At 43.6% G+C, this 14,583-nt stretch overlaps 1 protein-coding gene across 1 annotated transcript in view; it reads left to right on the top strand.

Moving 5' to 3' along the window:
- LOC138261344 (multidrug resistance-associated protein 1-like) overlaps nt 1–14,583 on the top strand; it is a 616,610-nt gene that overhangs the window by 250,817 nt on the left and 351,210 nt on the right. The window contains exons 7-9 of the mRNA XM_069210192.1: nt 7,457–7,588; nt 7,706–7,930; nt 12,940–13,117. Coding sequence (XP_069066293.1) covers nt 7,457–7,588; nt 7,706–7,930; nt 12,940–13,117 — 535 coding nt within the window. The remainder of the gene's footprint in view (nt 1–7,456; nt 7,589–7,705; nt 7,931–12,939; nt 13,118–14,583) is intronic.

The following is a 14,583-nucleotide window of genomic DNA, read 5'->3' as shown; positions in this document are numbered from 1 at the left end:
CCGTCCAATAATCCACTTCCCACAATATACATATATATATATGTGTGTGTGTGTGTGTGTGTGTGTGTGTGTATATATATATATATATATTCACTGAAAAAAACAAGGGTTACAGGGGCATTAAAGTTCGGATAAAGAATTTAAAAAAAACATAGAAATTCACTGAAAAACCCCAAGGTTACAGGGATGGTATAGTTAGGTTCACGTTTTAAACGTAAAAAAACAATAGAAATTCACGTTATAGTTAGATGTATCTCGAGTATCTATCACTCCTGCCCTAGGGTAACTATAAATCGCACCCCGTGATGCACAGTTTTTTGTAAAAAATGTTATTGCAAATATTACAGTGATATTATTAGTAATGTTATCAAATATGTAAAGAGTGCTGTAATTTGTGGGGTAATTAGGAATGCATGGTGAGGGCGCAAGTTATAGTTACCTTAGGGCACGAGTGATAGTTACTTGAGATAACTTTACCTATAATAGCTGTCAGCTCCCACCAAGCAAAGGCAAACTGCTATGTCCCAGGGGTGGGCAACACAGGACATAGCAGGAGCTGCCCCTGGGGTGGCGGTTCCCAGGGCCATCAGCAGCCCCTCAAGAGGGGCCTCCAAGCTAAAAAAGAGCACCAGGGGATGGTGGTCCCCGGGCCTACGGGGGTTTGAAATGGACCCCTTTAAATGTTTTTATTATTTGCCCTGGGGAGGTGGTGATCCCCGTGGTTGTGTGGGGATGCGGCGATCGAAGTCCCCAATCATTTACATCTATGCTCCGGGGAAGTAGCGGTCCCAGGAGCTGGGGGAGTGGGAGGGGGCGGCATCCCCCGTTACATATAAGGAAAGCCTGGGCCTGTGGGGGCCCCCCACATTTCTTTTGACAATATCCTTAGTGAGGTGGTGGTCCCTGGGGTTGAGGGGGGCCAGATGCCCCCCCATTTAAAAATAACAATGCCCCCAGGACTTGGCCCACCCAAAGGCTTATTAAAAAATAAGCATGGAAACCCACACTTTTTTTTATTTTTTTATTGCATTTTAGCCCTGGGGAGGGGGGAGGTCCCTCTGGGACCCCAGCACCATAGCTAAGAGGTCACGGTGTACCTACTCTGGCCCCCTTTTTTTTCTTCTTCTTTTTTTGTGGAAGTCAGCTGAAGCCGAGTCCCAAGAAAGCTGCCATTACTTCCTGGTTGAAGTGGTGGCATCCAATCAGAGCTGTGCATTCGCCATTCATGAGCTCCTAAACTTCGCGAAGTCCTTGCGACCTCAGAAATAAAAAAATTCCTTTTAATATCTCCTAAACTACTAGACTGATTTGCACCAAATAAGTGTAAGCACAATCTACGTACCGAAAGCTAGCTTTCTGCCAAATTTGGTGCAATTCCATTCAATGGTTCGGGCTGTTGCCTTATTCAAAGGCCCTATGGGAATTAACATGGGAAACACAACTTTTTTGATCCCCCACCCCCCCTTTTTTCTTGGCCCCCACTTGACGGATCACCCTGAAACTTCCAGTGCCCAACAAGAATCACCAGGGAACTTTTTTTGGGAAGATTCGTCAAATGGTGCCAAAGATACAGGCAAGAAAAAACAACACTTTTTCTATGGACCCATGGTCCTAACTACACTAGCTAGTGGTGTCCGCCACTAGGCAATATACACACACACACACACAATAATTACCTGTGAAATGCTTACATTTTCGCTGTAAAGGCATGCGTCGTAAAGATGCATGCGATATAAAGCCTGCATGGTAAAGGCATGCGTAGTTCAGACCATGTTCTAATTGCTGGTTTCTAGTTAAAGATGGTCATTAACTTTTCCCGCAACTCCCAGATATAAGCTATTTCAACGGTCTAATATAAATTGATAACATTACCCATATGAACACGATGATGCAATTCTTCAAAAGCAAAAATGCTATGCAGTGTTTTCAAGTGGAAAAGCAGGGACTTTGCACCACCAACAGCTTGATGTCCTCGTCAATCCTGATATCATAACTTCTAACCATTCCTATCCTTCACGTGGTCTTATGAACTGTTTTCTGCCCTATCCTTTCTTGCCTTCTGGCCCCATATCAGTTCAGTTGCGTTGAGGCTGATATTGCACCTCAGCTTGATTTTGCTCTTAAACATGGTTTATGCTTCTAAATGTGTTTCCACACTCCTACAGACTTTGCACCTAAATGTTTTTCACCACAAGATTTACTGTCTATAATCTTCTTCAATGTCTAAATAACGCTGCTTATTAACATCATTAGACTGCATGCAGGTGACACCCAACTTCTTTTTAGACTGCATTGCCCCACGGAAGAGATTGTACAAATTCTTCAACCCTGTTTACTTGCAATCTAATAATGGATCAGCAAAATATGATTAAATTGAACTCAGCTAAAACGGAAGTGCTCATCTATGATCCTGGTTGTTTATGGAATGCAAATTTCAATCTTGGTAAACTGGGGATACCTCCTTCATCTGCCAAAATTGTAAGGAACCTTGCGTTCAGATTGGACACAAAGTTTTACATTTGAAGCCCAAGTGAACTCTGTTCTCCCACCAACTGAAGCCTCAAGTAAGAGTCCTTTGGTACTGCATCAGGAGTATCAGGCTACAGCAGTAGCTACCACCTTTCTTTCCAGGCTTGACTTTGCCAATGCCTCATATTTATGTATATGCACAAAGTTGCTTTCTTAGTTGCAATTGATACAAAATATGGCTGAGACAGTAATGTCCGGTCTCCGTAAATGTGATCTTATGACGGGGGCATGATGTAAACTCCATAGGCTAGCTGTGGAGTAAAGAGTCAGGTTTTACTGACTGTGTTTGGTTCTGCAAGCCCTGTATGGCACCAGGACGGCTGCGATTCAGAATTTTATCAGAGGATATATGCCTTACCACTTAATATGCTTCTCCCAGGAGGTGAAGGCACTAGTTATTTCCTTTAGACGATCCCTGTTAAGAGCAAGGTCCTTTTCTATTCTAGCCTCCACAGCCTGGAATCAACTTGCTTCTTCCCTTGGAGAAATTCTAAACCTCATAACTTTCTGAAAAAAAGTGAAAACGTTTCTTTTTAAATAGACTTCATTAGTCCCAACATGCCTTTGGATGAATGTATCACGTGGTAAATATTTGTATTTATTTATGCATTCTTTCATTTTGCATCTCAGAGTGATATAACGGCCCTGCTTACTTTGCCTAAGATGATTTGGTGCCTAAAAGTGATTAACCTCATTAATTTGATTTGTGGTCCTAAATATTTTCCACATTAATGCTGCTGTTGCACCGAGGGTAATTTTGCATCTGAATTTGCTGTTGAACAAATATGATGTTATAATGATGCACACTTTTTACACCTAATGTAGCATCTTACTACCACATTTTCTTTTTCCACTAAGTGATTATGCACTTTTGAATCAACAAGTGTCTCTTTAGTTCTGCTGATGCGGCATCATGGGTGATTTGTCACCTAAAAGTGAATTTGCACCTAAATGGTATATTTCGCCTCAATGTGTGTTTCACACCAGTGTGATTTCTTTCTCCTACAAGTCTTTTCACACTCTTATTGATGATGCACCTAAATGAGCTTACTGGCCTAAATGGAATGTTGCTTCTAATTTTGTGATCCTAATCTAACTCACTTTACCTTAAGGATGATTTTGCACCTATCAGTGATTTTTACAAACAACCAACGTTGATTTAGCACATGTATGTGACTTGTACTTTTACATGTTTTTCACACTCCTGCTGGTGCTGCATCAGTAGTGATGTTGCTCCCCTGTGTACTACCAACTAGATATGAGGTCATGCTGATGCACAACTTTCCAGCCCAATGCTTCACTCTTTCTCTGTACTCAGTGAGTACCCCATAGCTGCATATTGTGACTTGCATAATGAAACTGCATCTTAAGGTCAATAGTTTACACACTTTTTCATAATCTTTATATGGCCACCAAATGGATAACCAAGAGCGGTTCATATCAAATCTGATAAGATGATGCGTAGGACACGCCAGAGATCTAATGTCCTCTGACTGAGCCAAAACCACTCTGGATACCAGAAATGGCAAGACCTGAAGGCTGATCCGGACAGCTTAATGTTAAAAGGGATTTAAACATTTTTTATCTTTCGCGGTACATAGACTCCTATCCTGCTCCATTGTGCTTTTATTCTTAGTCTTAACACAAAACACCCTAACGAGGGAAAAGCTTAATGTCCCAGGTTAAAAACACATGTAGGCTACGCAATACCCTGTATGAAAATTGGACGTTGATGATTCAATCCTCAGATATCGCCAAACCTTCAACATAATGTTTAATTCACATGTCACCAAACTTTCAACATATTGTTCAAATCCCATATCACTATACCTTCCATGGAGACACTAAACCTTACATCGTGGCTAGGAATGTTAACACTGAAAACGTGCTCGTCATTTTCACTGTCAAACAACTAGTTCATGTCCCCACGTGCCTTTATCTCCCGAATCCAAACCACACAACCCCTAGTAAAAGAAACCAGACTGCATAGTGCCAGCAGAACTCATGTGTTCGAGACGGTAACCTGAAACAAAGTTACTCCAACCGGAGACAGATAAAAAATACTGTCAAGGATGAAAACCACAACGACATACTTAGCTCAAGATATGAACCTGAATGTTTGGAAATACAGCTGCACTCAACTCAAACTCATATCTATTAATCATAGACTTAAATGGCTCCATTTCACGTTTATTAATAGATTATACTGCTGGCTACAGTTCTTACACAGGGTTGACCCGGAAAAGCTTGTTCAGTGGGCACGGTGCCCATGCGACCCTGCTGGCGGCTTTCACCTTGCATGGAATTTCCCACCAATCCAACATTACTGGGAAGAAATGTTCCATGCCATGACAGCGATAGTGGAAACTACAGCTGACTGTGCCCCGCTGGCGGCCCTGCCGGGATGCCCTAAGCACCTCCCGAAGCCACGCAGGTGGCTGGTGGGAGTGCTGCTTCTACTGTTCAAACAACAGCTAGCTTGCTGGTGGATGGATGGCCCCTCTCCAAAGGTTGTGGACTGGCTGAAAGATACTACCTCCTCTAGAGAGCGGGCTGGGAACTGCACAGAGGTGCAACATCCCCAAGCCCGTCCACGAGACACCTGGGAACCCTTTAGCAATATCTTGCATTGAAAACTGACAACACAATGCCATTGGTTAATACTAAAATGCCTCCTGTTGTTATTGACACCTAAACCTATTACACGACTGCCTGGGCCGCTGTTTAATGCTCAGATGTACTATTGTTCTATTCTACCCCCCTCCCTGGGGAGAACACGATACTGCTCACTTAGTAATGTCTTGAACAGATACGTTGTGGGGTCTGTGATGTGTGGTTTTATATATGTCGTTGTAATGTGTAAGCCCGAAAACTAATAAAGTTTAAAATAAAAAAGAATCGAACCCACATCTCTGCACATAGCCACTATCACCCCTCGATAAAGCGTCCCTCATTAAACCTTCTTCATGGTCAAGACCAGCTGTACTAAAACAACAAGCACAAACTTACTCGACTCTGAGTTCAATGCCACCACCTACAACTGGCCAGAGCATAAATCTCCCATGTAATACCGAAAACATACTGCTTTATATCACAATGTAATGATGCGGGATCACCTGAATAAGAAAATACACTCTAAACCTCCGACAAAGTGGTAAAAGGTAGTGAAGTCCAACAGCAAGCACTGGAAACACAAGCAGGGTTGGCTTCAATATGCTAATGTGCAAAATACAGCCATGGAAAATAGTTCACAGACTATTTGTGGTGTGTTTCTGCTTCTGATGTCTTTCTCCTGTTTGTAAGCAAAATGTTGCAGTGGTGCTGCTTTCCTTCCCTAAGCTTATGGTACTTGTTCATTGGAGAGCTAAGCTTGGGAAACAGAAAATAGTACACAGACATATAGGAGGCACAGATGTATATATGACAACCATAGTACACAAACATTTGACATTTGTTCATACGTTTGTTTGCATGCCATAGAATTGAATTGGCAAGTGTTTGTTCCATTTTTTTAAATACCGTAAAGTGGTTTAGCCACACGTCTCCAGAAGCACAATCACATATACAAATAGTATAGTGGACAAGATGAAAGCAACACACAAATATATCATTTCCATTATTCTTTAAATGGATTTATGAATTTGTTTACATGTAGCTATTCAAATAAAATTGCACTTTTTAAATAGCAGAAATTGCTTTATACCTGATAGATCAGTGGTTCCCAACCTGTGGTCTGGGGTCCCCTGGGGGTCTGCTCAGCCCCCTCAGGGGGTCCCCAACTGCTTAGAAAACTAAATAATATCAACAGTTTAGGCCCCCACCTTTCAGTAATGACTCAAAAGGGAGTCCCCAGATTCCAATAGAGATTCAGTGGGGGGGTCCCCAAGCTCCAGTAATGATAAAGTGGGGGTCCACAGAAGTCAAAAGGTTGGAAACCACTGTGATAGATCATAGTTAAAGGTGCTGTTATTGGGCCATACCAAGGGAGTCACTTGTAGGTAGACTTGTCATAGGCTTCACTTAAATGGGGTACTGTGCAAAAGTCATTTTACCACAAAGCGGATTGCTCAAAACATAAATATTTTTGTCATTCTGATGCATGCACTTAGATGCATTATGACTTCAAATGTACTCGGAAACCCTCCTTTTTAAGTAGTAAGAATGATCACAAATGTACTATTATTCTGGTTTATTTACCAGCCCACAGTGATAGGACATACCAGGTAGAAATAGGCCATTTTGAGCATCATTGGCCGATGTGGAGGTTGTGGGCCCGTAGCAAGGAAATAGAACATTAATGGCCACTTTGAAGCGCTGTTAGAACATTCCGCCCTGCAAGGGCAGAATGTTCTAGTTAAAACCCAACAAGGAATGCACCATGGGTTTGAAACATCCCATGGTTCTTAGCAACTTCCTCCGCACTTGGCCTTTGTTGTCAGTGAATGCCATAGCCGCTCCCACCAGTGTGTATACTCCACCAGCAATTAATTTTCACCAGAAATAGGAGTTAAGAAATAGGCAGAATAAAGTCTCAACACCCACTACCTTTGTCTCTGCTCTGCCAAACTGATTTGTGCCCACAATTACATTGGGCGTTTGAAGAAGTGGGTCCCAGAAAGGCTTCTCCCTCTCTGCTGTGGCTTCTGCAGTGTCACTGAACAGTAGTGACAGTGGGAGCGGTGGAATTAGAGGAGGGAAACCAATTCTCCCTTCAGACATCTGCAGCGTCTTCCACCTGATTGGAAGAGGAATAGGCTGCAGGTCAGAGGCATTGATGAGATGACAGCAGCAGGCATGTACCAGTGTTAAATCTCCCAATCTCACTGCACCACCCTAGTTCTCACTGGTGCCTCCAATATTACATTGCCTGTCCATGTGTGTGCATCTTTATAAACTGCACTCTACTGACCAGATCTCTCATTTACAGCATTATGATAAAAGGATACAGGCAACCGCTGGAGGAGGAAAACATATGGGCTTTGAGAGCTTCAGACACAGCTGAACAAACTGTATCCGAGTTTTACAAGCAACTTCAGAAGGCTGTGAATGAGCAGAAACAGTAATGTTACATTTTCCTATTTATATAAATACCATTTTAAATGTGTATGTCTAACATCAGATAATATTTAAATAACTGTAATGTAAGACCATATACTTGTTTTCTTTGATTCAACAGAAGTGAAAGCAGGATAATGACTAAGTCAAGGAAACAGGAAAAGGAATCCCATCCTGTGTTTGAATCTGATGAAGTGGAGGTTCTCATTAAGAGGCCTAAGTTGCTGATGAATTGGCTGGTCCTCTTGAAGATTATAGGCCGTGCATATGGCACCTATTATTTGCTGGCTTCTCTCATGCTACTGCTCTTCACCTTCTTTATGTTCATCAACCCAATAATTATGCGGTATGTGGCAGGTGCTTAAAAGTATACGGATGAATTTTTTACATTGTGTTGCACCATGATTCGCACTGGCTGGCTAGTTCTCTGCATACTAAACAGCACTTACATCATAAGAAAACACAAATATTTTACCATCAATAAGCATGCAGACAAATCCTTACCATCTCTTAAGTGCTCCCTGCATGTATGAAAATCAGGCCTATTAGTGTGCATGATGAGTTTTTAATTCATTGCTTTGTGGTGAAGTGTATCAGATGCCAAAAGATGCCCTTATTAAGGCAGAATCTTATAGAGCTGTTTAGTGGGACAAGAGCTGACCATCTCAGCACTAATAATCTTTCAAAAATGAACTGTATTCTGAAATTAATTCTGGCTCACTATTAATAACAATATCATAATCATGACGCTGAGGAGGGTGTTAGAAAAGTAAACATATTCTAAAGGTAAACCCTATGTACTCTCTGTCTAAAGGAGTACACCTCCTCTAAATACAGAATACTGGTTCTTTCTAGAATGCACTACACTTAATGCTCAGGTATATGAACTCCAAATCATTACACACACACCCACACACACATACACTGTAAACACCTTAATGCATAGACTTGATTTAATCCTCATCATGGAGACCTGTTTTTCCACAAGCAGCCTGTGCACCCAGTATCCTAATGTGAACAGGCCACAACATCCAGCACCTAGAGACATAAAGGGAAGCGGGCCTTTCAGTTGTCTTCAAATTCACAAGGCCTTGCTACTTGCAGGAACAAATCCACTCCCAGTTCACTCCTTACCCTTACTTTGCAGTTATCTGTATACTTTACTGTCTCTTTCCTCTTCTTCAGCAAAACTTGTGGCCTTGTGGCCCGCTTGCTCTTATCTTCTGGCCTAGATTTTAGACCTCATTGCCACAACAGCATCTTCCTCTGAGACAGCACACTTCTTGTAGGCACTAGAACCAGATTCATGAAGGAAGTAACTCTTAGCCTTCTGAACATCTGTGACATCAAACAACACAATTCAGGTTCAACCCACAAGCAAGGGAGTAACTTTAACCTCTTCTTTTTCTTCATGCCTATTCTTAGCTGTCACACAATGCTACAAAAGGACTAATGTAACCAACCATCATCTCCTTTGGCTCCCTTCACACCAGACATTATCACCAGAGTCAGCCAATGCCTTCAAAGCAACAATTCCACTCTACAAGAACTAACCCTTTAACCCTGAATCAGGACCAGAGCTTGGTAACTCTCATATTGGACCTCTCCAGAGGTGTCAACTCCTGGCCCGATGTTCTGAATATAGGTCTACAGAACAAAATAGACACTTCTTCACCACTGAAAACTTGCTGCTGGCTTTATAAATCTTCAATAAAAGTACTTCCATGAGCTTTCAGATTAAAGGTCCTTAACTTTTAAGCAAGAAAAGAGATAGTATAAAACCCATTTCCAGGAAAAACTGACATGACTTGAAAACAATGTGCTTCTTAATCCAGCTACTACTCATTACAGCAAAAGATGTCTATTAGACTGTCACCATTAACAGAGCAGACAAGAAGAATAGCATTTATCACTTGCTGGGCCCTCCCATAGAAGACATCACTGACAAGTGCCACGCCATCAATAGATTATTCAGTGAGAAAATGCATAACACCAGGATAGAGATTAATAATGGCTATGATCGCTACACACAGTGCACCCAAATAGGCGTACATCTCTCTTCTTGATACGGTCTTCAACCTCCTGAACTCTCACAAAGCTACATCTAAGAAAGTGATATCATGCCTTCTTCAACAATAAAATCAGTTCATGGATTAGCACTCAAGCATCCATGGAACATATTCCATGTCTCCTTGACACAACATGCCTTCTATGACACCCTCATGACAAGTTATGCTCTCATTTGTGAAATAGATCAACCTTGACCAAGACAACCTTTTCAGTCACTAAACCGAAACTTAACTTCATTTTCTAGAACCAGTAATGGACAAGGCAGACATCATTCAGCCACTAATCGAAAACACCCCCTCCATGCAACTGCCAGTAAGGGTTCTGCAAATATTGCACCTGTGATGGCTGCCACTCAATGGGGGTGGCAGGACGGAACGGGGAAGGTGGGGGATAAAAAATGTAAATAAAGTTAACCTTTGGGGGAGGCGCGTTCATCTCCCCTCGTCCTGACTCACACAGGCTCCCAGCCAATCACGACCCTGCTGTCACCAGCATGACAGCAGTGTTGTGATTGGTCTAAGCGGCCTGCTTGGTTGCTCAGACTGGGATTGGGAGTCTGGGCATGTTCCCACTCTGCTGTGCAATACAGCCGGGTAGAGAACATACAAAGTGCAACACGGCCGGCCAAACAGACATGCACACTTTGTGCAGCAAAAGAACCCCTCCAGCACCCTCCCTCCAGCCTAGTCCCACCCCTTAATCCCAGGAAAAATAAAATGATAGTAACATTGCGTTATTGTCATTTTATTTTTCCTTTCCCCACAATCCAGTGGGGTGACACTCCTCCTCCTTAGCGGAGGAGCCGCCCCTGCAGTGCACCAAAGCGAAAACAACAAGTGATGGACGGAATGCTGAACATTGTCAAACATTCACCCCCAGTACAGCGATCTGGGCCTAAATCCATCGTTTTTTTGCTGCCCATGCCATTCCAGTTTGGACCCAGCCATATGCAAATCAGTCTTGACCCTGTTCCCCATGGGAACAGTCCAGCCCGAACTGCTAGGCCAGGTCTTCCCTGGACTGGAAACAAGCATCCTGGGGCCGGTTTCGGGGTTTCACCCCTCATCAGCCAGGCTAGCTTGAATCCAGTGGCATGGGAAGCACGGGACCCACGTCTGGGCATACCCTTCCCACTTAGGGCGACAAAGCAAAAACAACAAGTGATGGACGGAATGCTGAACATTGTCAAACATTCACCCCCAGTACAGCGATCTGGGCCTAAATCCATCGTTTTTTTGCTGCCCATGCCATTCCAGTTTGGACCCAGCCATATGCAAATCAGTCTTGACCCTGTTCCCCATGGGAACAGTCCAGCCCGAACTGCTAGGCCAGGTCTTCCCTGGACTGGAAACAAGCATCCTGGGACCGGTTTCGGGGTTTCACCCCTCATCAGCCAGGCTAGCTTGAATCCAGTGGCATGGGAAGCACGGGACCCACGTCTGGGCATACCCTTCCCACTTAGGGCGACAAAGCAAAAACAACAAGTGATGGACGGAATGCTGAACATTGTCAAACATTCATCCCCAGTACAGCAATATGGGCCTAAATCCATCGTTTTTTTGCTGCCCATGCCATTCCAGTTTGGACCCAGCCATATGCAAATCAGTCTTGACCCTGTTCCCCATGGGAACAGTCCAGCCCGAACTGCTAGGCCAGGTCTTCCCTGGACTGGAAACAAGCATCCTGGGACCGGTTTCGGGGTTTCACCCCTCATCAGCCGGGCTAGCTTGAATCCAGTGGCATGGGAAGCACGGGACCCACGTCTGGGCATACCCTTCCCACTTAGGGCGACAAAGCAAAAACAACAAGTGATGGACGGAATGCTGAACATTGTCAAACATTCACCCCCAGTACAGCGATCTGGGCCTAAATCCATCGTTTTTTTTGCTGCGCATGCCATTCCAGTTTGGACCCAGCCATATGCAAATCAGTCTTGACCCTGTTCCCCATGGGAACAGTCCAGCCCGAACTGCTAGGCCAGGTCTTCCCTGGACTGGAAACAAGCATCCTGGGACCGGTTTCGGGGTTTCACCCCTCATCAGCCAGGCTAGCTTGAATCCAGTGGCATGGGAAGCACGGGACCCACGTCTGGGCATACCCTTCCCACTTAGGGCGACAAAGCAAAAATAACAAGTGATGGACGGAATGCTGAACATTGTCAAACATTCACCCCCAGTACAGCGATCTGGGCCTAAATCCATCGTTTTTTTGTTGCCCATGCCATTCCAGTTTGGACCCAGCCATATGCAAATCAGTCTTGACCCTGTTCCCCATGGGAACAGTCCAGCCCGAACTGCTAGGCCAGGTCTTCCCTGGACTGGAAACAAGCATCCTGGGACCGGTTTCGGGGTTTCACCCCTCATCAGCCAGGCTAGTTTGAATCCAGTGGCATGGGAAGCACGGGAACCACGTCTGGGCATACCCTTCCCACTTAGGGCGACAAAGCAAAAACAACAAGTGATGGACGGAATGCTGAACATTGTCAAACATTCACCCCCAGTACAGCGATCTGGGCCTAAATCCATCGTTTTTTTGCTGCCCATGCCATTCCAGTTTGGACCCAGCCATATGCAAATCAGTCTTGACCCTGTTCCCCATGGGAACAGTCCAGCCCGAACTGCTAGGCCAGGTCTTCCCTTGACTGGAAACAAGCATCCTGGGACCGGTTTCGGGGTTTCACCCCTCATCAGCCAGGCTAGCTTGAATCCAGTGGCAGCAACCATCCTGGTGGTTGAAACACCTCTACATTATGAGCAGTATCACCTGCCTCCTCACTTTCCTTCACATTTGTGCCTCCCTCACCCAGAACAGGCTGTATCCATATGGTCTGGGATATAAATCAAGGATCAGTTTCGATTCAGAGAACAGATATACTTAAAATGTCATCACCATAGAAATCACATCTAACAAGTCATTCTTGCAAAGGTTGCGGCAATCTGAAATGATACACCTTGTTTGAATATAAACTGACCAAATAATTAAAGCGATCATAGATCAAATACCGATCCACCATAATAGATAGTAATGAGTGTTGACAGTGTTCAGTACAGACCACTGTTCTACCTGATGTTTAGCTAGACATGCATGGTCATTACCCCCATCAGGGATGTTTTCATGACTATTTTGGATGAAAGTGACCCAGTAGCATTCTTCATTGTCACTACAGAAGGCCAAATTGTACAACAGCCCCCAATATCAAAGCAGATTTAGACATCCAGTTCAGTGGAATAGTCTTTCATTTGATGCATGATAATATTAATTGTCACTGTTTGTTGTGCTTACCAGGTTGCTGTTGGATATTTTGAAGGACTCTTCTGCTCGGTCTTGGCATGGCTTCATTTGTGCAGCACTGCTCTTCATCTGCCCTTGTGCTCAGTCAGTATTTTTACATCAACATGATTACATCTGCTGGGTCACTGGGATGAGAATAAAATCGGCCCTGATTGGCAGTGTCTATAAAAAGGTAAGAATATTATTTTTAAAATGGTTTGCTGATGATTGAATGGGTTGAGATAAATCCCTCTTTGAACCCGAGGTGCTGCACTCCCCATCAAAAAACACATCGAGAAATAACCACCCAATAAAAAATGCTTTTATTAGTTCTTTTTTAAAAGTTTAATTTATTTATTTAAAGCAAAATGCGAAGCAAGCAGATAAACATAAATAAAGGGCCATTAATACAATATTAAACAATATAGCGAATAATGACTAATCATACACCATTGATATTTTTTCAAACATATTTTATTAAATTTCACGTAAACATGCATATCAAACTGGCATAACATCGAGAGCAATTTGCCATAAAGATTGTGTGTAAAGGTTTGGTCTTCTACATAGGCAGATAGCTGAACCACATAATTAGTACAGTCAACAATTCACACAACTTTATAGTAATGTAGATTAATAACTAAAAACTCATCATTAATGTGAAAGGAAACCAGAAAATCACGATAACACACCCACCCTCCCACCCAAAAACACAACAGCTAGACAGTACAATAGCCATCCTAGCCTCACAAAAAAACAGGAATATGCAGTGTCCCACTCTTTGCAAGACCTAATACAGCATACACTATGCCAATTCAGCAGGGTAGGGGAATGACAGGAGTAATAAGTTAAAGGTACAAGGCCCAGCGTATCGAAGTGTATACTAGAGGGGTGCCAGTTGTCCTGCATTAAACTGCTCTAGCAGTGTGTCCCACAGCATGGCTATTGGACATTTGCGTAGGCCTCTATTCTTACCTTCTCAAGGCCATACCTTCGGCCGATCCCCATCAATAAACCTCCTCATGCCAGCTCTGTACCATGGGAGGAACGGGTGACTTCCAACAATGTGTTTTTTTATGCTTAGCAAGGAGTAGGGCCACATCCACGAAATGAGATTCCGTCAAGGAAGATTTAGTACAAGGATACAGCTCCAGTATGCATTGTTCAACAGTATCCCAATGGGGGTGTTCAGTAAAGGTGCGGAGAGTGTCTTGGACTGTAGCCCAGTAACAAGCCAGCTTAGGACATGCTCAGATCATAGGGATAAGATGGGCTTCTGTTGTGTGGCATCTCAGACAATTAGATACAGCCGCCGGGAAACTTTTGTGCAGTGCTAATGGAGTCACATGTGCTCTATGGAAAAGTGAATACTGAATTAACTAAAATCAAGTATTATGAGGTATCTTGGTCAGGTATTCCAAAATAAACTGCCACTCCTTGTTATGAAGCATACGACCCAAGTCTGCCTCACAACGGTCCCTAAGAAGTGTAAGTCCAACGTATAGGTGGGACCATGGCCCTCTGAGTGCCTGCACTACTGAATGTGTACCTGGTTCCTCCCTCTTTAGGGTCCAATAATGATGGATATAGCCAGTGGCGTAGCGTGGGTTGTCAGCACCCGGGGCAAGGCAAGTAATTTGCGCCCCCTAACCCGGGGCA

Source organism: Pleurodeles waltl, chromosome 10 (genome assembly GCF_031143425.1).
Source record: "Pleurodeles waltl isolate 20211129_DDA chromosome 10, aPleWal1.hap1.20221129, whole genome shotgun sequence".
Lineage (NCBI taxonomy): Eukaryota > Metazoa > Chordata > Amphibia > Caudata > Salamandridae > Pleurodeles > Pleurodeles waltl.
The sequence above is the reverse complement of the archived record's forward strand: the minus strand, read 5'-3'. Positions and strand labels throughout refer to the sequence as shown.